Genomic DNA, 19,301 nt, shown 5'->3' with positions numbered 1-19,301 from the left:
AAGCAAACCTCTTAGTTCTAAGCTCTTATTACTGGGACATCACCTAAATGATTAAACAAGAGAATTTTATGTGATAGTGATCGAACCCTAGATCCCTTTTGCTTGGACTTTCGGTGAGACGAAACAAGTTGCAAAGGGAGTTGATTGCTCTTCGGACTCCTCGAGTGGAGATATTTAATGGTCAAGATGATCATTTGCTATCATATCACGTCATTATTATCTTAATTTCTCCGGTAAATCTTCTTGTGGCACCTTTACAAGCCGTTACTTTGTCGGAGGTGGGACAGGCGGGGAATGTTATTTGTTTTTGTATTTTAAAAATATTTTTAAAAAGATTTATTTTTTTTTAAATTAATATTTTTTTATGTTTTTAGATCATATTTTAATATGTTAATATCAAAAATAATTTTTTAAAAATAAAAAATATTATTATAATATATTTATAAATAAAAAATATTTTAAAAATAATCATTACAAACACGGCTTATAGTCATGAAAAATCGTGTGACGCTGATGAGACCCACTCGAGACTCACTTTGCTACGGGCCCAGGACGAGCCTAGTTCATGCACTTCCTCGAACTCCAGTTGTTTTCCTGTACTTGATAAACCCGACCGACCTCTGCTAGGTGTACTTGACAACTCAGAACATTATCTAGAATAAATCCCAAGTTAAGTTTTTTTAAAAAATATCTAGCTAGTAAAACTCAGTTGATTTATCTACATACAGCCCCATTTGCGTCAATGTCAAGGATTTTTTTATTTTTTTTTTTGAAAATATCTCTTTTTAATAGAAAAAAATCCTGATTAACTCAATAATCCAAATTGTTTTCAAGTTCTTCGAGTAAGGATTGATATTTTTTCAATGGAGTTTTTAGAGATCTACTCTACACTATCCAACCCAATTTGCTTTAATATTGATGATTTTTTTTTTAAAAAAAATTAAAGTTATGTCGTTTAAATAAATAAAAAATAACTAAATAATTCAAAAATCTATGTTGTTTTTCAAGTTCTTGAATTGGGTTTGATATATATTTTTTTTATAAGGAGATGTTTGTGAGGATAGTAGCAATTATTTTTAAAATATTTTTTGTTTATAAATATATTAAAATAATATTTTTTTTTAATTTTTAAAAATTATTTTTAATACTAGCTTATCAAAATAATTTAAAAATATAAAAAAATTAATTTTTTTTAAAATATTTTTGAAACACGTGTATCTAAATCCGGAAGGGATGAGCTGTGAAACTGAAATGTCCAATAGCATGACGTTAGAAGCGTATCATGGTGACATATAGAGGCAGACAAGTGAATACCAGCTTTGCTGCATAATTGACTTGTGGGCTAATTAATAATTTGAGTCTGAATCATCCACAGGAAACCTCGAGATAGACATGGATGTGGGGGCACATACATCTTTTTTTTTGTTTTTTAGTTTAATATAGATGTCTGGTCAGCTTACATGTATCTCAACTAATTCTACGGGTTTTAAAGTTAACGACCATGTAAGTCTCCAGTGACCATCATATAAGCAACCACATGACTCGAACCTGAAATCACAGAAAAAACAAACATTTTAATTCCAAGCTCTTATTACTATGCCACCACCTAGATGGTTCACATATATCATTCTTGATGTTTTGAGTTCTGAACTTCAGCAAATCGGCATCATGCAGCTCGACAATGCAGCCGATTCACAAATGGAGGCTGCTTCATGCCGTCACAATGCTTTAGATAAATATCGAGAATAGTTTGTTACTTTTTAAATTATTGTTTATTTAAATATATATTAAAATAATTTATTTATTTATTTTTTAAAAATTATTTTTTATATTAATATATTAAATATTAACGTGAAAATATAAAAAAATATTAATTTAAAAAAAATTTTAAATTTTTTCAAAAATAATCTTAAAATATAAAAATAAACAGGCAAAATCACTTCCTTTCCCTTCAACCCAATTACCCTAGACGTAGAGCATCGGCCCCACACTTGGGGAGCTGGGTGTGCCCCACACTTGGGGAGCTGGGAGCATCATGGACTAAGGCTTTGATTTTTTTTATTTTTAATGGGATTAGGTAACTCTTCTTCGGAGCCCAACATCCCTTTTAAAATTTTTTCAATTCAATACATATTATTTTAAATAAAATATAATTTAAAACATCACATTAATATATAAAAGCTAAATAATTCTTCAACCCCTCATTTTTATAAAAAAATAAAATTTATGAGCTATAAATACCCCATAAATCCATCAAGTTCAAGGTTCACCATCTTTATTATCTACTTCGTATATATTTTCAGAACATCTCTTTCTAAAATATCATTACATTCTCTTTCTAAAAAGATACTAAATTAGAGAATACTTGAATCTTAAAATAAATTTTTTTTATAGGTACTAATTATTAACCACATTGATTTTAAATAAAATCAGATTAATAAAACCAAATAATTAATTAATTATTCAATCCATAAACATCACTACCAAACTAAATATATTGTTTGCAAGGAGGGGTGAGCACTGAGCACTCTTGCTTTTGATCACATTCTAGACGAATCTACTTTATTTCTCTCTCACTCCCTCTCCAAATATTAAAAACCTACCTTGTGCCGTCCTGTGATTGCTCATATGATAGCCACTGGAGGCTTACATGGTCGTTAACTTCAGGGCCTGTGGGATTAGTCGAGGTGCGCGCAAGCTGGTCCGGACACCCACGTTAAACTAAAAAAAAACCTACCTTGTGCTTCGTGTTACGGAAAAGCTTATTATATAAATTTTACTTAAAAAGTTATATATCCGAGTTAAACGAGTTATTTTAAACAAAATATATATAATTTTTAATTTAATTGTTGTATCAAATTAAAATTCTGTAATCGCATTTTACAAACCTGATTATATAGCGAATCAATTAGTTGTCTCGTTTTTATGCTCAAATTAGACTAAAAAATATTTGTTTTCAAATTTTCTTTATTTTTCCTGTCATTTTAAAACACAGCAGGAATGCTAAATCTCAGGGGACAGAATATATAACCTAGATGTGTTTGAAACACTTGCAATCATATTCACCATGTAAATGAAGATAAAATACAGCTTAAAAGTAGAGAAGGAAAAAAAAGATAGGAAGAGGAGGCGTCTCTAGTGCACCTAAGGAATGATGCCGAGGAGAAGTCCTGAGACATGATACAATGCAGTGACTTTGAAATTGCCCCCGCAATGTAGACTGTTTAAGTTAAGGTAAGAGTGAAGAAAACTATCTGCCTTCATTGGTCATCAACTGTGAAAAAACTTGGCTGTTTTTAATCTCTGAGGTACCATCACCACTGTCTGTTTCAGTCTCAGTGTTCTTTGATGGATCTTGGGGAGCTATTCTAGGTGTTGGGAGCTCCGGTGCATTCACATTGCTGTCTTCGCGTGGTTCTCTTGATGGTCCAGAATCAGATTTTTGAAGCTGAAATGCGTGCTCCAAATTCCATAATACATCGCCCATGCTTGGCCTATCGACACCATAGTCTGCCAAACATTTCTCTGCTGTCTCTCCAAATTTCTTCAAAGAATTTTGCTTTATCTGTCCCGCGAGATGAGGATCGATAATTTGCTCGAGCATGCCCTTCTTCTGCCATTGCATTGCCCATTCTGCTAAATTCACCTGCTCCGTAGCAAGTAAGGGATCAACTGCAGGCCTCGCACAAAGAACTTCCAAAAGCACCACTCCAAATGAATAAACATCTGATTTGTCAGTAAGCTGCTGTCTTCGGAAGTACTCTGGATCAAGATATCCAAAACTTCCTTTTACACCAGTACTTACATGAGTCTCATCCAGACATGGGCCTGATCGTGAAAGACCGAAATCAGCAACCTTGGATACGTAATTTTCATCTAGCAAAATATTTGTAGACTTGATGTCACGATGGATAATGCCTTGAGCAGAACCTGTATGCAGGTAGTGAATTCCTCTTGCTGCACCAATGCAAATCTCAAGCCTTTGCTTCCAGGACAGATGAGAACATCCCGGGCCATACAAGTGTTCCTTCAATGGACCTTTTTCCATGTACTCATAGACAAGGATCATTTCTGACTGTTCTTCACAATACCCAATGAGGGAAACAAGATGGTGGTGGCGTATCTTCGACAAAACTGTTATTTCAGATTGGAATTCAGGGAGCCCTTGCCTGGATCCTGGCAGACCCCTCTTTACAGCAACCTTTGTGTTGTCTTTAAGAACACCTTTGAAAACAATACCAAATCCACCCGAACCAATTTTCAGACGGTTATCAAAATTGTTGGTCGCCAACTGTACGTCAGCAAAAGGGATCTTCAAGCTGCGATATTCATTCACAGTCACTTCTGACATTCTACCATGAGTACTACCTCCATAAACACATACAGGTGTCCAACCTGCACTTTCTACTCGTCTTGGTTTCGGTTTCTTCTTCTTGCATTTACAAGAAAGTGTTACTACAAAGACAGTCAAACACAGAACAACAAAGCCTCCTATACTCGAACCCACCGCAATCCAAACAGTTCTCTTCTTGGAACCACTTTGCGAACCAGAAGGATTTATCATCTTCATGATCTCCACCCCATTCAAAATAGCATTGACTTTCAAAGGACCACTAATGGCCGAAGGTCCAACACTAACACGCACAGCCCCTAAATCATTAGAATCCACAATATAGTCTACATACATTGGAGATGAAAGTACATGGAATGTAAGGGATGACAAATCAAAATCACTTTCCGCGGAGTACTCGTTTAGGTACACATCAAAGTACAACTGATTAAGTGAAGTACTGACAATATCACAGAAATGTAATCGAACCAAGTGCCGAACCCCAACAGATCCCACTGGAAAATCCCATGTGATGTTAAATCTTGACTGAATTGGGTTATTATCCTTATTCAACTGCTGTGCAGTCATATATACATTTTCAGGTGCAATCTCCCTACTAGCTCCCCCACTCTGATAATTGGGAGCTCGAGTAGTAACTGCACGTTTCGCAGCATATTTCAAAACAAGAAAATCCTCATCAGGAATCCAAGTTCTCCACACAGTATCATTAAAAGGCACCAATTTTGAACCTCCAACATTAATCCTATGAATTGTCTCTAAAACATGTGAAGAAAGATTCTTGTACACTTCAATTCCATTAGCACTAACCAATTTAGCTCCCTCATCAAGAATAAAATCCTTAGGAGCTGAAAACACTTCAATTGCATTCACAAATCCAAAACTTGATTTACCAACAGGACTAAACAAAATTTCAAGAGCATTATCATCAACTCTAAATACGTACTCTTTAAGCACAACAACTTTGGTACTAAAATCACTCAACAACAAATTCCCATTAACTAAAACACTAAACTTTGCAGTAGATAAATCAAAGCCTTGCGCTTTAAACGGAGAGAAATGCAAACGTATAAAGTGGGTCCCGTTTCTCTTAATACTGAACTTGTAGCTTGAAGCAGTAGTGAAAACTCTAGCTGTGTTGTACAAAGTTGGTGAATTTGGAGATGGGTTTTGGTTCTTGGGTGAAATGGACTGGCCTTTCGAGGGAAAGATTGAACCTTGTGAAGTGGATTCAGCTCCAAAAATTCTGCTATCTGTAGGAATGAAAGAGGTGTTAGTGTTTGAACCACAGTTGATAAGGTAGTTGTCCGTAGGAGTGAAAGAGGTGGAGAAAGAGACGAGAGAGAGCAGTGTCAGGGAGAGCAAAAGAAGTGTTTTGGTTTCCATTGAAGCAGGTTTTTTGGGGTTTCATCAAGAGAGATTGAAGGGAGAGCTTTTAAGACATGGAGAGCAGTACATGATTACGGTGAAGTGCTGAAGATAGGTGTGCTTGTGCAAGAACAGGATCAGTTGAAATTTGACCTTTGAAATTAGTCTCCAAATCAAGTTTGACAACCACGAGAAAAAAAAGCTAGTTCCTCTACATTTTTGTGTCTATTGGAAGTACTGCTGCTACCTAATTTTTCATTTCCAGAATCTAAACATTAACACAACAAAAAAATTGAAAACTTTCTATTAATCCATTAAAAAGCATTTTTAATTCACCTGATCCACTAGCTAGCAATAATATAGTTACGCACTGATGACTTATTACTTGTAGTCCACTAGCTTCACAAAGTGGACGACAGATTTCATCAATTCATGTTGCATTCCTACATCATACAGAATAATTTAGAAAACCCTAATTCTCAACACTAAAGGATCAGTTGACAAATAGAATTCTCAGTGTTTATCATTCATCTCGGCCAAACCCCAAGTTTCCTGCACAGTTGCACCACACATGCCATAGCAATCAGCCCCTCAGCCATAAATTTAAGCTGGGGCGGAAAAAGATGTCAAAGAAGACACAAAATTTCTTCACCCTTTGACAAAGGGGTACCGCGCAATCAATTGCCATTATTATAGTCTTGATAGCTCTGGCCCCTGGATGCTCCATCAGCTTGTGGGTTTAGTGGCATCACCATCGTTAAGCAGATGGATGGGCGGTGTATTGCCTTGGTGGGCAAAATTTCTTTGAATTTGCTTTGCTTGGTGGATGTCATTTTCATGCATGTGTTACATGAATGAGCTGTAACCCTAATCATGATTCCATGAATTTTACCTCGAAGAGATGTGAGTGCTGCTGTTTTCATTATCTCTTAAAAGAATCCAAACACATTGAAGGAAACTGATTGAAAGAGGTATTTCATGGTAAAGTCATGATGAGAAAATATATTTAAAGGCATCGGAGAAAGAATGAGAAGATACATTATTAGCTAATCAATCTATAATGAAAAGCTTAATTCAATTAGATTAATGTGTTAGTCCTTTGGATTAAAGATTATGTCATCTTAATTTCCCAGATGAAAGAGCCCTTCATGAATTTATTGGCCCAAAAAGACTAAGTGGGCAGCATTGGGGAGAGCTGATGAGGTGGGCTTCGCCAGAATATCTGGTCTCATGAATTGGAGCTCCATTAATAACCACGAAAGAGCATTACTCTCTCATCTTCAATCCATTATGAACAGAACATTAAAAAAAACAAAGAAAATCAAAATTCAATTAAGATTTCCGAGACTTAAAAATTAAAACAATGCACTGTTATTGGATTTGTTGGGTCTATAAATCAATTTAGATCTATTATTCTTATTTAAAATTACATTGTGTTAGTTTTTTTAAATTCCTTGCATTAATCCGATTTAATCTAAATTGAGTTGATGAAACTAATTAGATCAATTGAATAAATAGCTAAGGTTTAATCAAATAAATATCAAAATTAATTCAAATTAAAACTTGAGTGGATTATGAGTTTGGAATTTATTAAATCAACCTATGGGGTCAGTACTAGCTTAATATTCATCTTAAAAAAAAAAAAAGATGAGTAATATTTTTCTCCTTTTTTTCACTGTTTTAGAACATGATTTTATAGATGAGGCTGAAATTCAATAAAAATTAAATGAGAATTAATTTGGTATGACAGGTTAAAAATTTAGGTTGACTTATGATTTAATTAACTTAAAAATACCCAATAAAAAACCAATCAAAACTAATTAACTTTTTTTTAAAAAAATATTTTTTTAAAATGATATTATTATTATTTTTTATAAAATAAAAATTTAATTGAATGAATAAACTTACCAGTAATTCAAAACATGTCTGGTCGGATCTATGTTTTCTTTCTAGAAAAAAAAAAAAAAAAACTCTTAATACTACGGCGTCGTTTTCGTAGGCACTCAAGTCTCGAATAAAACCGACGCTAGAAATCTACTTTTCAGCGATGATCAAAATCCCCCCCCCCCTCCCAATTCTTTTCTCACTGTAAGCAATCAAAATAAATTCTTTTCTTGATTTTGATTTTTAATTTCCAATTTCTAGGGTTTTTCTTTACAAACCTTTTTCTTTAATCTCCCCAATCTAATAAATCATTCAATATAATTTCATAATTCAGCTTAAATATGCATAAATTTCGTTGCTTTATACCGATAAGTATTGAAAATGCCTAGTCAATAGTTAATGTTGGGGTTTGTTTTGTTATTATAATGCAGGTATTTTGATGCTGGAAATCTCTTAAAGTTCCTTGCTTGAATCCCATTATGGTAAAGGAATTCACTTTTCAATTATTGTTTTTTATTATTATATGTGTTTATTGCTTTGTGTTTTTTAAGATTTGTAAATGTTTATCAAATTGACGCTGCTTAGGTTAGTCTCAGTAGTCACTGATCACGTTGCTTAAACTTGGAGATTAATTTGTATCCGATACGGGTGTGTGTTGTGTTCGACAAGCATATCCATGTCGGACTTCGTTATTTTCCGACATTTTACTTTGATTTGAAATGTCCAAGTGGTGGTGCCCGTGTTCGAGTATCTAGTATCTTGCACAGGTGCTCCACGGTAAAGTGAGTAGCTTGAGTAATACACAGAACATTAGGTGGGTTGGTTGTTGAAGGCAAGCTCGAGTATTTGGTTGTTTGAGACCATGTGGTCGGAAAACAAACCTTGGCTGGTCTGCTCTTCGGTATGGATGAGTTTATTGGAACTTTAATGAGAGTATTTAATTGTGTATTTGGAAGTTTTGATATATTCGTTTAACTCTGAATGTTTTTAAAACCGCCTTTTGTTTTTAATCTTGATCATAAAAAATGAAACATGAGTAAACAGTTATACAGAAATGCTAGACCATGTTTTACTTTCAGAGAACATGTTGCAGGGACTTGGGACATCTGTATCTAATACAAGTTCATGTTCGATGTGCATACTTGTGTCGGAATCAGTTGCTATACAGAACTTCGTTAAACTTTTTCGTTTATATTAAGTGTTTAGTGTCATAACCCATGCCTAGTTATTTGACACGGGTGTTCTTGGGGGTAAAGAAAGAGCCAGAGTATTTTATGCAACATTGGGTGGCTTGTTGATACCAAAGCTCTCTTTCTCTGTCTCACAAGTGAGAACGGGCTGAGTTTTTTGAAGACATTGTTAGAGGCATTTTACCAGGGAATTGGAGGTTTTGATATGGTCAACATATGAATGTCTTGCCAAATGGGTTTCTGACCAGTATCTTAACATGTCTTGTTTGATTTGGTCCTCATATTCAAATGCTCAACATTTTTCATAACACTGAGGAAGGCTGAGCTTAAGTGCAATCTTGTTGTGATGTTTTATTTCTTTCATGATGCATAATGGGATGATGGTTTTCTGGGTGTGATAATTGGATGCAGGATCCTAATTTTTTAATTGATGAGAAGGCTGAAAGTAGAGTTTATATCGGTAACCTTGACTTGAGAATAACAGAGTAAGTAAATGTATGAATGTTGAATTCCTTTTCTTTTCTTTTTTTTTGGTGCAAGTGTCAGCATAAGTTCATATTATCATGTTTTGCTGTTTCATTTACTCTCTGCATCTTCTTCAGGGCTGCTCTGATTAAGATGTTTACTCCCTATGGCAAGATTTTATCTGAAGAATTTCTATGGCATACTCGTGGACCAAAACGTGGAGAGCCAAGGGGCTTTGCTTTTATCCAGTTTAGCACTAAAGAGGTAAGCTGTATGCTTCTTTTGCTTTTGTACCAAGGCAAACTCCTGATTTCCACGTTTAAAGTGAGTATGCAGGAAGCTAAACTGGCCAAGGAGAAGATGCATGGGAGGTTAGCTTGTGGCCGCCCTTTGGTTGTTCGTCTTGCCAGCGAGAAATACGTGGATGAAGCAGCACAGGATTCTTCCACAGCACTTGGTGAGGCAAAGAAAGCTGGCCTTACTGGTAGCACTTTAGGGCAGACAAGTCGTAGTGCCAAGATAGCTGCAATAAAGAACAAATTGAGAGCCTTGGAAGAAGGGGGCCCTAGTGTGAAGAAGCAGAAGCAAGCTGACAGTGACTCTTGTAAGGATAGTCTTGACCACTCACAAGACAAGGGATAGGTGCTGAAGAGAACTTTGAAAACTAAAGGGTTTCAAAACCCATTTACTGTTTCTTGGAATATACTCAGTATGGTTTTAGCCTTAGGATTATTTTGATACATAACATCATGGGAACATCATCTGCTGTGGGTTTCAATTGCTTGAGTTTTGTGCATTACCTTCTGGCTTGGTTACTCGTATCAAAATTGTGCTGCTAACATTTCTAGGACTATGAAAGTTGATTTTATCATATAGATTCTCATACCCCTTTGAAATGAAAATCAGGATGCTTTGACAAATATATATGTATTTGGGGAGAAATGTTTTTTTTGTGGAATGGACAATTTTATTTATCTGATTTGATGAAATCTAAAGATGACTTGGCTGTTTTTCTTCCTCTTTCTGTTTTTCTACCTCTTTCTGTTTCAATGAAAGGATGATATATGGTCCAGACAACAGCTTAGAAGGAAAGAAAACACCTAGAAAAAGGATGCAATGAGATGCTCATAACGGTTCACTGCTTGCTTTGTTATTCCGTGTATGTCCATTGGCTTCTTTCTTTGTGCGAATAAAGCTGACACCATTAAGTAAGCGATGTTTAGTCTTCCTGGTTTGCAATATGAGGTGTTTGTTCCTTGCTGGCTTGGTTAGCAACATTTGAATCGAACTGCTTTTGCCTTCATAATCCTGCAACATTTGAATCGAACTGCTTTTGCCTTCATAATCCTGGATAATGTTGCTTTCGTGATTATCTGATTCATGGGAGGCAAATACCAAATGGTAGCTGGCTGATAATACTTTTTGTATTTGAAAGTGTTTTACCCGTACCTCACTTTACATGTTTCCTCACCTCACCTCTTCACTTACTTTTATGTAGGTTTTATCTTCCTAGCAAGTAGAGATGAAATGCAGTTTGATTTTTCCTTTGCAATACGAATGGGAATGGCTAAGTTTTTGTTTGTGCTAGCCTGCGAATAATGGAGAATTCCACATTAGCCACTTTATCTTGAGAATAATATGTTTTATATGTTCTACTGAGTACTGGTTGTCTTCCTCTCCATGTTTTCACATGATTTCTCATTTTAGGTTTGACATTGGAACTTTTAGTACAACCGTTTTTTATTATGTTCTTGGTTTTTTCCTAAACAATTTTGTAATGCTAAATTTTGACATCAAAATCCTTTTCATGTCAAGATGGATGCAGTTGTTTACCTGGCAGGTGTCAATGACAGAGAGGTTTGAATGAAATACTTACATTAAATAAAATCTTATTTTTGAAACAAAAATCTAAATTTGAATGAAAACAATGTAACACTGGATTATCTAAGACATCAAATTACAAAGAATAAGAAAAATCTCAGGAAAACAAGCAAGACATATCAACAAATAAAGTAGCAAGAACTCTCAATCCAAGGTCAACCTCCTAACGGAAGCTAAGAACCTAAAATAATATTTAAAATGGAGGGGTGAGTTAAACAAACTCAATAAGAGAATGACATTTAATATATATTTTAGCTATTTATAGGTATAAGGACTAAAATACACACACACGCATGTATATTAAGCATAATAACACATGGTATTGAAATATATGTCAAAGATAAGACAAAGCTATTGAATCAAATAATGGTTGAAACCCTAAGGTTTTGATAACATACGATGTTAGCGGCTCCAATCACCGTGGGATGATCAATCGTCACAAGTTGATGCCTCTCTAACCAACTAAATATATAGAATACTATGTGCACATAAACTAACTACTTTTTGTTAGCATGAAGTTACTGACATGTATACCAATATCAAGATATAACAGATATTCATATGAATATCAAAGCAAATGAATATGATATTGAATATAATTTAATTCAACAGAAAGCGAGTGCGAAATCAAGAATGAATAAGTACTCAGAAAATGCAATATATATATATATATATATATATATATATATATATATAAACTAATTGTACTTATAAAATAATCAATATACATATAATATTTATATTACATGCATATTAAAAATTATCTCACTCACCAAGAAAAATAGAGCAAAAGATAAACAAATGCATAATTGAAGATTAATGAGGATCGCTAGTACGAACATCACCAGAACCTATAACAAATATGATAAAAATACTAAAAACAACTTAAAGCAAATAGCATAAAACATTACAACTTTAAACTTAGAGACCAAAACTTAATTATAAAGCCAAATTAATTCACCTGATTAACCCCCATTTCTGGATCAATTGGTCAACTGAAACGACCAATTGGTCGACCACTACCATAAGCCAACTGGTTGACTAACAACATCAAGCCAACCAGTCAACCTTGACTGGTTAATCAAGATTTCTAAAATCTTGATATGACAGTTCTTCAAATCTACAAATCCCATAACAATCAATATATTCTTCAAAACCGATAATTCCAGTAATCTAATCAGTTCGTTTTAATCCAAATAACACCCTAAAATATCAATTAAATTCTTTAAATAGTTCAATCATAAAATCCTGATCTGACAATTTTTCAAATCTACAAATCCCATAACAATCAATATATTCTTCAAAACCTATAATTCCAGTAATCTAATCAGTTCGTTTTAATCCAAATAACACCCTAAAATATCAATTAAATTCCTTAAATAGTTCAATCATAAAATCATAATAAAAACCATAAACTCTTCTTTAATCCTTCCACCAACAATTTCCTAATCGAAAATAATAAGAAGAGAGATACTTGTTTCTTCAATCCTTTTCGAAACCCAAAACTTAAAATGCATAATGAAACGATAAAAATACCCTAAAAAACAAATTAAGCCTAAGGACAAATGATGTTATTTGTGTTTTTATAATGGTTTAATTTTTTTTTTGTAATTATCATATCAGCTTATGAATAATTCCTTATTTAGCTAAATAAAAAAAGGTGGGCATGCATGTAGTGCACCCGGGGGCAGGTGGGAGGCGTCCACGCCTTTCGAGCGACGCCTCCTAGCATTAAAAAATGCTCTTCCACCATGTTGTTGGAGGTGATGTCGTGTCCTATTCCTATTGGTGCAGAGAGTGTCATTGATGGTGGTCTGATTTGGTGTCGGTGGATCTTTTTTTTCGTCCTTCTCTCTCCCTCCCCTAAAAATTATGGCTGACCCTCATGGTTATTGGTATTTTAACTTCAGTCATTATTTTTTCATTTCTAATTTTTTGTTTTGACCCTTTTGTAGAAGTTTTATTATTCTTTTCAATTTCACATTGCAATTAAAACATTGTTTTTATTTTTTATGCCAGTCTTGATCCTCATTATTTTTAATTTTTTTTGTTATTTTACTAATTTGAATCTTTTTTCTCAATCTCACCCTTTAATTAAATATAAAATTTATTTTGTATTTTAATTTTGATCATCATTTTTTTAATTGCAATTTTTCTAAATCCTTTTGTATAATTGAAATTCCCTTTTCAATTTCATCCTTCAATATTTAATTGATTGATAATTGAACTTCATGGTTTCTCTAGATTGGATGCTTTGGGTCTAATGAATCGAGTCACAAGTTTGGAAAGTTAACACAATTTTTTTTATTTATAAAAAAGGGCTTTATAATTCTCTTTAATTTTGTTTATTTGGTTATTTCATTCATATGATCTAGGTCACAGGTTTGACGAGATATCCCTGGTTGATTCAACTCTAACCAGTCCTGATCATTCCAGACTTCATTTCTAATTTTTCACCTCTTTACTTTATATTTCAATTCAAATTGATGGTATTATGTTTTCTAATTTGGTCATCATTATTTTAATTTCTATTTTCTTTATCTTGACCCTTTTGTAAAATTTATTATTCTTTTCAATTTCACACTGCAATTAAAACATTGTTTTTATTTTTTATGTCAGTCTTGATCCTCATTCTTTTTATTTCAATTCAAATTGATGGTATTATGTTTTCTAATTTGGTCCTCATTATTTTAATTTCTATTTTCTTTATCTTGACCCTTTTTTAAAATTTATTATTCTTTTCAATTTCACACTGCAATTAAAACATTTTTTTTATTTTTTATGTCAGTCTTGATCCTCATTCTTTTTTTTTTTTTTTTGTCCTTTTACTAGTTTGAATCTTTTTTCTCAATCTCACCCTTCAATTAAATATAAAATTTATTTTGTATTTTAATTTTGATCATCATTTTTTTATTGTAATTTTTCTAAATCCTTTTGTATAATTGAACTTTTCTTTTCAATTTCATCATTCAATATTTAATTGATTGAGAATTGAACTTCATGGTTTCTCTAGATTGAATGTTTTGGGTCTAATGAATCGAGTCACGAGTTTGGAAAGTTAACATAATTTTTTTTTTTTAAAAAGAGCTTTATAATTCTCTTTAATTTTTTATTTGGTTATTTCATTCACATGATCTAGACCACAGGTTTGACGAGATATCCCTGGTTGATTCAACCCTAACCAGCCTCGATCATTTCAGATTTTTTCTTGGATTTAGACTTGTTTCACTAGTCCATAAAAACATATATTAGGTCATCCATATAATTTGTCGAGGTTAAATCTCCATTTAGTAATGTTAAATCATCACTTGAAGACTCAAAGCAGACCATGTCTACTAGCTCATACTTTCATTTCCTATATTTTCTTGAAAAAAAATGATGCTTTTCTAAGATTTTATAATATTTTTATATTAGATATGAAGCTGATTTAATCATGAAATCTTAATATATTTTTTTTGTAATCTTTCTCTTCTTTTATTCTTTTCTTAACTAAAGCTTGGACTGGATAATGGCTTTCCTGAGAATGTTAAATAATTAAGAAATTGACACTGTGCAGCTTTTAATTAGTGAAGAAGCCACTTGCTGGCATGGGGTAACATTGAACATGTTGAAGAATAGAACCACAGGAAGGTCACCCTTTTTTTATAAATAAAAATTAATTTGTTTAAAAAATATTTTTTATAAAAACAAAATCAATTTAACCCTTTATTTTTTTTATTAACCCACTCGACCGTGACTTAAAGCATGATATGATTAAGAAATTCAACAACATATCATCTAGAAACGCACCTTCATCACTACAAAATCCTAAGAAATCTTAATTCCTTGGGGTCCCTTGTCCTGCAAATAAAAATGCTATCGAAGATAACTCCTTACCTTCAACATCACTTTCCTCTTTTAATCTTTGGTGAAGTGATCTAAGAACAAAAATAATTGAAGTATGGTTAGATTAAAAAAAAATCCATCACTTTCATCCGTTTTTGCATTTCAATCATAACTACCACTATAGTCATAAAACCCGATTCAGGAGTCAAATCAAGATAAGACTCGAATCAACCTGAGTTAATACAATTTTTTTAATAAAAAGATTAAAATAATGTCATTTGAATGAGAAGAAAATTCAAACAAAAACATCAACGAGTTGAGGACTGGATTTTATTACGGGTCGATCTGGATTTCTGACTAAGTTAAACATCAATATCTTAACTCATTTCTTCTTTAGCTCGGATTGAATCAAGCTTCAGGTTGGACAAGTTCTAAATCGGCTTACTAGACTAGTCTATATTTTATAACTAGGCTTATAATGGACCTCAAATCATTCCTTTAGATTTTTCAACTATCTATAAACTAAAATATATGTGCACATAAAACACATGATGAAAATAATTTTAGATAATGAAATCGATTCAAAATCAGATTTCATCCAAAAGAGACTAATGAATGTGAGTTTTGACAAGCTGCTAGGTCTAAGAAATGAAGACAATTATTATTATTTAAGAAAGAGAATAAGTCTATTAGTTAATGTTAACATATATGATCTAGACAACAACTAAGAAGGAGTAAGAAGTTTTAGATATTAATTCAACTAATGATCAGTCATTGATAATTAATTTATTTTTTAATGATTTTTTAATTATATATAAATGCCACATATTTATTAAATTTCCCACCATGTTAATTTTTTTAAAAATATAATCTAAATATTCAATGAAAAAAAGGGAAAATAAAACCTGAAAGATTAAAACATTTTTTTAATAAAAAGTACAAGGACCAAAACGTAATTTGACAAAAAATTAAAGCTCCTATTCTAACTGTGGAAAAAGTAAAAACAAAGTCAACCGACGTTTCCAACTTCACTTGCTCCTTAAGTCCAGGTACCTCTGACCTCAACAGAGTCATCACTCTACTCTACTCTCTTCAATGGCATCAATACTTCCATTTCTCCACTCTCCGGTTGTCCCATCCCGCCGGTCATGTTTCATTTCCCGCCAAAATACTCTTATTACCACTGCTAACCCCACCAGAAGAACGTTACTACCAGCAAATAACGGGAACCAGACATCATTTCTTTCACCTCAAAAGAACCCGAATTTGATTCGATCTTCTGTAACTGTTAGATCCAATCTGATTCTGAATTTCCCTCTTATTTCCCCTACTGATCCATGGGGTATGTGGACTGCTCTCTTCGCCACTGGCGCTTTCGGTATCTGGTAATTCACCTTCCCTTTTCTTGCCTTTTCATTATAATATTTTGGTGTTTGTCTTAGCTGTGCAATCTGGGCTGTTCGTTGAATTCTGTATGCATGAACGTGGAACAACATTTAGTTGTCAAATTGACTTTTTTTAAGGTGAGTTTTGATGATTTTGATACGGTGATGTGAAAACCGTCGGACAAAGACATCTGAAAAGGAATGAATTTTATGTTTTTTCAGACGAAAAGTACTTACAGGTTGTTTGGTAACTTTAGATTTGAAACCGAATCAATTCAATGTGCTAAAATAGTTGGAATCGATTTTAGTATAGAATTGTTTCCAAAGAAGATTTTAGAGTTAATTGGAATGGTTGAGGTGTATGTTTGATACTGTGAACTGATTTGTTACTGTTTCTGTTAAGGTCAGAGAGGACCAAGATTGGAAGTGCATTGAGTGGTGCATTAGTGAGTACTTTAGTTGGACTAGCAGCTAGTAATTTGGGGATTATTTCATGTGAATCTCCTGCTTATTCTATTGTACTGAAGTTTCTGCTACCATTGGCTGTTCCATTGTTGCTGTTTAGAGCTGATTTGCGACGTGTAATTCAGTCTACTGGGACTCTTCTCTTGGCTTTCTTGTTAGGATCAGGTAATAATCAAACTTTTGATAGTCATTTCTTGTAGAGAAAATTAGGTTAAATGGGTTGTGATATATAATGGGGATGGGTTTGTAAAGAAAATTGTTTGTTCTTCTTTTCTATCCGGTTAGAAATTGGTTTTTGAGGGTTTTGTTGTGTGACAGTTGCGACAACAGTTGGAACAGTATTAGCCTATATGATGGTGCCAATGCGAGCACTAGGTCAGGATAGTTGGAAAATAGCAGCTGCTCTCATGGGTAGACATATTGGTGGAGGTATAATTCTTCTTGGTTGGCATGTTTCTTGCATTTCGGACGCTCTCAGGGTATCTCCATCAGTTTTAGCTGCTGGGCTAGCTGCAGATAATGTTATTTGTGCAGTGTATTTCACATCATTGTTTGCTTTGGCATCTAAGATTCCTGCTGAGTCTTCAGCATCAATCGATGGTATGCAACCTTCCACCTTTACATTACTTGAATGTTAGCAATTCCACTATCTTTTGGTGGATGAGTTACTTGTTAAGTTCTGTTACATGTAAATGATTCAGAATTCTTCATTTTGATTGTTATACATGACTGCTGATCTTGTCCACCATTTTCCTTAGTTCCCCTGCCCGCTCTTTAGACTTTTATCCCATCTGTTGCTGTCCTATCTTATGATTGCCTTCATGCCTTGAACTTGACTAGTTGAATATTTTCTGGCAGGTTCTGGAATGGACAGCGGGTCTGAGTCAGGCAACAAGCTTCCTGTTCTGCAGACTGCCACTGCCCTTGCTGTGTCGTTTGCTATCTGCAAGGCTGGAGAATATATCACGAAGTTCTTTGCAATTCCAGGAGGCATCCTGCCAGCCGTTACAGCCATTGTTGTTATCCTAGCAACCGCATTTCCAACCCAGTTCAATCACCTTGCACCATCTGGTGAGGCTTTGGCCCTGATTCTGATGCAGGTGAGCTGAGTTTTAGACAACTCTGTTTATTTAGTTGGTTTGCATCAACCATGAAGAAGCTGAATTGCTCGAAGTTTAGCTGTTAAAACTCAACTCCATAGCTCGTCAGTAAATTGCTTTCCGAGCTCTTTTATCTTGCCCTTTCCTCATTTTATCTCCTTAACTGTGAAAATAATTTTTTTTTGTATCTAATAAAAAACAACACGCCTTCAATTTCCTTTCTGATAAACAGGTATTTTTTGCTGTGGTTGGTGCAAGTGGAAACGTATGGAATGTGATCAATACTGCGCCCAGCATTTTCCTGTTTGCTTTGGTCCAGATTGCCATTCATCTTGCTGTGATCCTTGGACTTGGAAAGCTATTTCGCTTCGACCAAAAGCTGTTGCTAATTGCATCAAATGCTAATGTTGGAGGCCCCACAACTGCATGTGGAATGGCCACTGCTAAAGGGTGGAGTTCGTTGGTTGTTCCCGGCATTCTTGCTGGCATTTTCGGAATTGCCATAGCGACTTTTCTTGGCATTGCTTTTGGAGCAAATGTTCTTCAATACATGTGCAAGTTTTAAATTTGGAGGTCGGCTTAACTTGTATAATCTGTATAATAAGAAACAATTCCATGCACTACCCCTTGATTGCTTCTTGATACATCATTCTGCTTACCATTGTCTTCCTTCATATTTGATGTAGGTAACACATTGTTCACTGCTAGCAAAACTCAATAATTTGTCGGGTTTGAGTTATTATGTTCACGCACCAAAAAATCTAAAATTGCAAGCTAACGACCAAACCCTCTGTATTTAGAAATTGGAAACGAGCATCAAATTGTAGATTTGAAGTTATTTAACCATAGCCTCCTCTTGAAATGTCTTTCAGCCACATTTTCCTTGGTTCGATATTGAACCAAAGTAAGAAATATCTGGTTCAATGACTTGAGTTATGGTTGAACCCGGCCACAGACTTGAGAGTTGAGACATGGCTGAATTAGGCCATATGAGTTGTGGTCGATCCTGAACATAGACTTGAGAGTTGAAATTGTTAGTGTATATACCTTATAGTTAATCAGCTGATTACACGTGACATTAACTTTGTTGATGTATATATATTTAATTTATTAATAAAAGATTATTTATTTTTAATATTCATTAAATATTTAATTAATGAATTTAATATTTGATTAATAAATCTAGAATAAAGATAAAGTCTTTAGAACAAATGTTTTGCAAAGAAAAATATAAAGTTGTTATAAATATGAGATTCCTATTGCATCAAGACATTGTTCTTAAATGTTTTTGGTCAATTATCTATTAAGACTGAACATTAGATATAGCTGTTGAGACTTATATATTTTATGTTCTTTCCTTTATGAAATAAAACAGTTGTTCTCATAAACT

At 33.7% G+C, this 19,301-nt stretch overlaps 3 protein-coding genes and 1 non-coding gene across 6 annotated transcripts; 3 read left to right on the top strand and 1 right to left on the bottom strand.

Annotated features, from left to right (window-relative positions):
- Window positions 1–3,038: 3,038 nt before the first annotated feature.
- LOC7493593 (probable receptor-like protein kinase At5g24010) lies at window positions 3,039–6,759 on the bottom strand. Its single transcript, XM_002305875.4, has one exon. The coding sequence runs from the start codon at window positions 5,732–5,734 to the stop codon at window positions 3,251–3,253; it is 2,484 nt and encodes an 827-aa protein (XP_002305911.3). The 5' UTR covers window positions 5,735–6,759; the 3' UTR covers window positions 3,039–3,250.
- A 977-nt stretch (window positions 6,760–7,736) lies between these two features.
- Window positions 7,737–10,175, top strand: LOC7493594 (uncharacterized). 3 transcript variants are annotated; one of them, XM_024600029.2, is made up of 5 exons: window positions 7,737–7,804; window positions 8,032–8,082; window positions 9,202–9,275; window positions 9,393–9,519; window positions 9,592–10,175. In XM_024600029.2, the coding sequence occupies exons 2-5, from the start codon at window positions 8,080–8,082 to the stop codon at window positions 9,895–9,897; spliced, it is 510 nt and encodes a 169-aa protein (XP_024455797.1). In that variant the 5' UTR covers window positions 7,737–7,804; window positions 8,032–8,079; the 3' UTR covers window positions 9,898–10,175. The 3 variants fall into 3 exon arrangements, with proteins under 3 accessions (XP_024455797.1, XP_024455798.1, XP_002305243.2); XM_024600030.2 differs by lacking the exon at window positions 7,737–7,804 and having other exon boundaries at window positions 9,202–9,285; XM_002305207.4 differs by lacking the exon at window positions 7,737–7,804 and having other exon boundaries at window positions 8,037–9,275.
- A 424-nt stretch (window positions 10,176–10,599) lies between these two features.
- Window positions 10,600–10,718, top strand: LOC112327389 (small nucleolar RNA snoR83). The gene has a single exon (XR_002981606.1). It is a non-coding gene; the product is annotated as a small nucleolar RNA snoR83 (small nucleolar RNA).
- Window positions 10,719–15,978: 5,260 nt separating this feature from the next.
- On the top strand, window positions 15,979–18,555 carry LOC7487424 (uncharacterized). Its single transcript, XM_052451886.1, has 5 exons — window positions 15,979–16,346; window positions 16,750–16,976; window positions 17,130–17,411; window positions 17,670–17,911; window positions 18,144–18,555. Exons 1-5 carry the CDS (start codon window positions 16,057–16,059, stop codon window positions 18,474–18,476), a joined length of 1,374 nt encoding a protein of 457 aa, XP_052307846.1. The 5' UTR covers window positions 15,979–16,056; the 3' UTR covers window positions 18,477–18,555.
- Window positions 18,556–19,301: the final 746 nt, after the last annotated feature.

Source organism: Populus trichocarpa, chromosome 4 (assembly GCF_000002775.5).
Source record: "Populus trichocarpa isolate Nisqually-1 chromosome 4, P.trichocarpa_v4.1, whole genome shotgun sequence".
NCBI classification, from domain to species: Eukaryota; Viridiplantae; Streptophyta; class Magnoliopsida; order Malpighiales; family Salicaceae; genus Populus; species Populus trichocarpa.
This window is presented reverse-complemented; position numbering and strand designations above follow the sequence as displayed.

Coding starts and splice junctions, on each gene's coding strand:
- LOC7493593 (XM_002305875.4), bottom strand. CDS start 5,734: ATGGAAACCAAAACACTTCTTTTGCTCTCCCTGACACTGCTCTCTCTC.
- LOC7493594 (XM_002305207.4), top strand. CDS start 9,196: ATGCAGGATCCTAATTTTTTAATTGATGAGAAGGCTGAAAGTAGAGTT. Junction 9,276..9,392: donor CTTGACTTGAGAATAACAGA/GTAAGTAAATGT, acceptor CATCTTCTTCAG/GGCTGCTCTGATTAAGATGT. Junction 9,520..9,591: donor TCCAGTTTAGCACTAAAGAG/GTAAGCTGTATG, acceptor GTGAGTATGCAG/GAAGCTAAACTGGCCAAGGA.
- LOC7487424 (XM_052451886.1), top strand. CDS start 16,057: ATGGCATCAATACTTCCATTTCTCCACTCTCCGGTTGTCCCATCCCGC. Junction 16,347..16,749: donor ACTGGCGCTTTCGGTATCTG/GTAATTCACCTT, acceptor GTTTCTGTTAAG/GTCAGAGAGGACCAAGATTG. Junction 17,912..18,143: donor TGGCCCTGATTCTGATGCAG/GTGAGCTGAGTT, acceptor TCTGATAAACAG/GTATTTTTTGCTGTGGTTGG.